This window comes from Pyxicephalus adspersus, chromosome 9, assembly GCF_032062135.1.
Source record: "Pyxicephalus adspersus chromosome 9, UCB_Pads_2.0, whole genome shotgun sequence".
Taxonomy (NCBI): Eukaryota; Metazoa; Chordata; class Amphibia; order Anura; family Pyxicephalidae; genus Pyxicephalus; species Pyxicephalus adspersus.
The window spans coordinates 769,369-770,307 of NC_092866.1; the positions used below are offsets into that span (position 1 = coordinate 769,369).

Sequence of the window (939 nt, forward strand, 5' to 3'; positions counted from 1 at the left end):
ACTGTGGGGGGACATTAGAGTGTCAGCTCCTCTGTACAGAGACTGATGGGACTGGCTCAGTGTTCTCTGTACAGCACTATGGTATGTGTCAGAGCTATACATACATGATGGGGATTCTGCTCTGTCTCTTTCATGTACAGGAGTCTATAGGGTGCAGTGCCAGGATTGGGGGGGGGATCAGAGGGTGGGGGACCAATTTATCTGAATACCAGAACGTCTATGAGGGGCAGATAACACCCCGGGGCATGAGATTGCCCCCCCCCCACATATAATACTGCCCCCCCCCCTCAGATATAACCGGCCATTCACAGATAATATATGCGCCCCCCTCCTCCCATGATATTTCCCCACAATATAACGCTGTATCCCCCCCCCAATCAGTGGCCCCCACACTGACCTCATCCTTCAGCTCGGGGCCCCCCAGCAGTTGATATCGGATCGGGAGTCTCCGCAGGTTGCTCAGCAGTCGGGAGAAGCGTGTGGCCCCCATGGTGGCCCCCGGAGAGATGCGAGTCTCCGGAGGGGGGAGGGGCCCAGCGGGGGACTGAGTATACCTGTGACAGGTGAGAGGGGCCCCGCCCTCCTCCATCAGGGGCCCGCCCGGAGGAGGGGAGGAGGAGGAGGACGGAGAAGCCATCTGAGATTGCTGCTGATGGGGATCGTCCGAGCAGATCGGAGCTCTGGGAGGGACCAGGGGGAGGGCTGTGCAGAGCATCACATGACCAGAGGCTGCAGAGCATCACATGACCAGAGGCTGCAGAGCATCACCGCTGGACCAGGGAGGGGGAGTGCAGAACATCAGCTGATCACTGGCTGCAGATGATTGCACCTGGAGACTGCATAGCACTGATCACCCAAACAGAGCATTGCACCCTGCATCACATGACCAGAGCCAACAGAGCATTGCACCCTGCATCACATGACCAGAGCCAACAGAGC

The 939-nt window shown here is 58.4% G+C and overlaps 1 protein-coding gene across 1 annotated transcript in view; it reads right to left on the reverse strand.

The window, feature by feature from the left end:
- ATP2C2 (ATPase secretory pathway Ca2+ transporting 2) overlaps positions 1-925 on the reverse strand; it is a 37,334-nt gene extending 36,409 nt beyond the window's left edge. The window contains exon 1 of the mRNA XM_072422694.1: positions 398-925. Within this exon, the coding sequence (XP_072278795.1) occupies positions 398-715 (318 nt within the window). The 5' untranslated portion in view covers positions 716-925. The remainder of the gene's footprint in view (positions 1-397) is intronic.
- Positions 926-939: the final 14 nt, after the last annotated feature.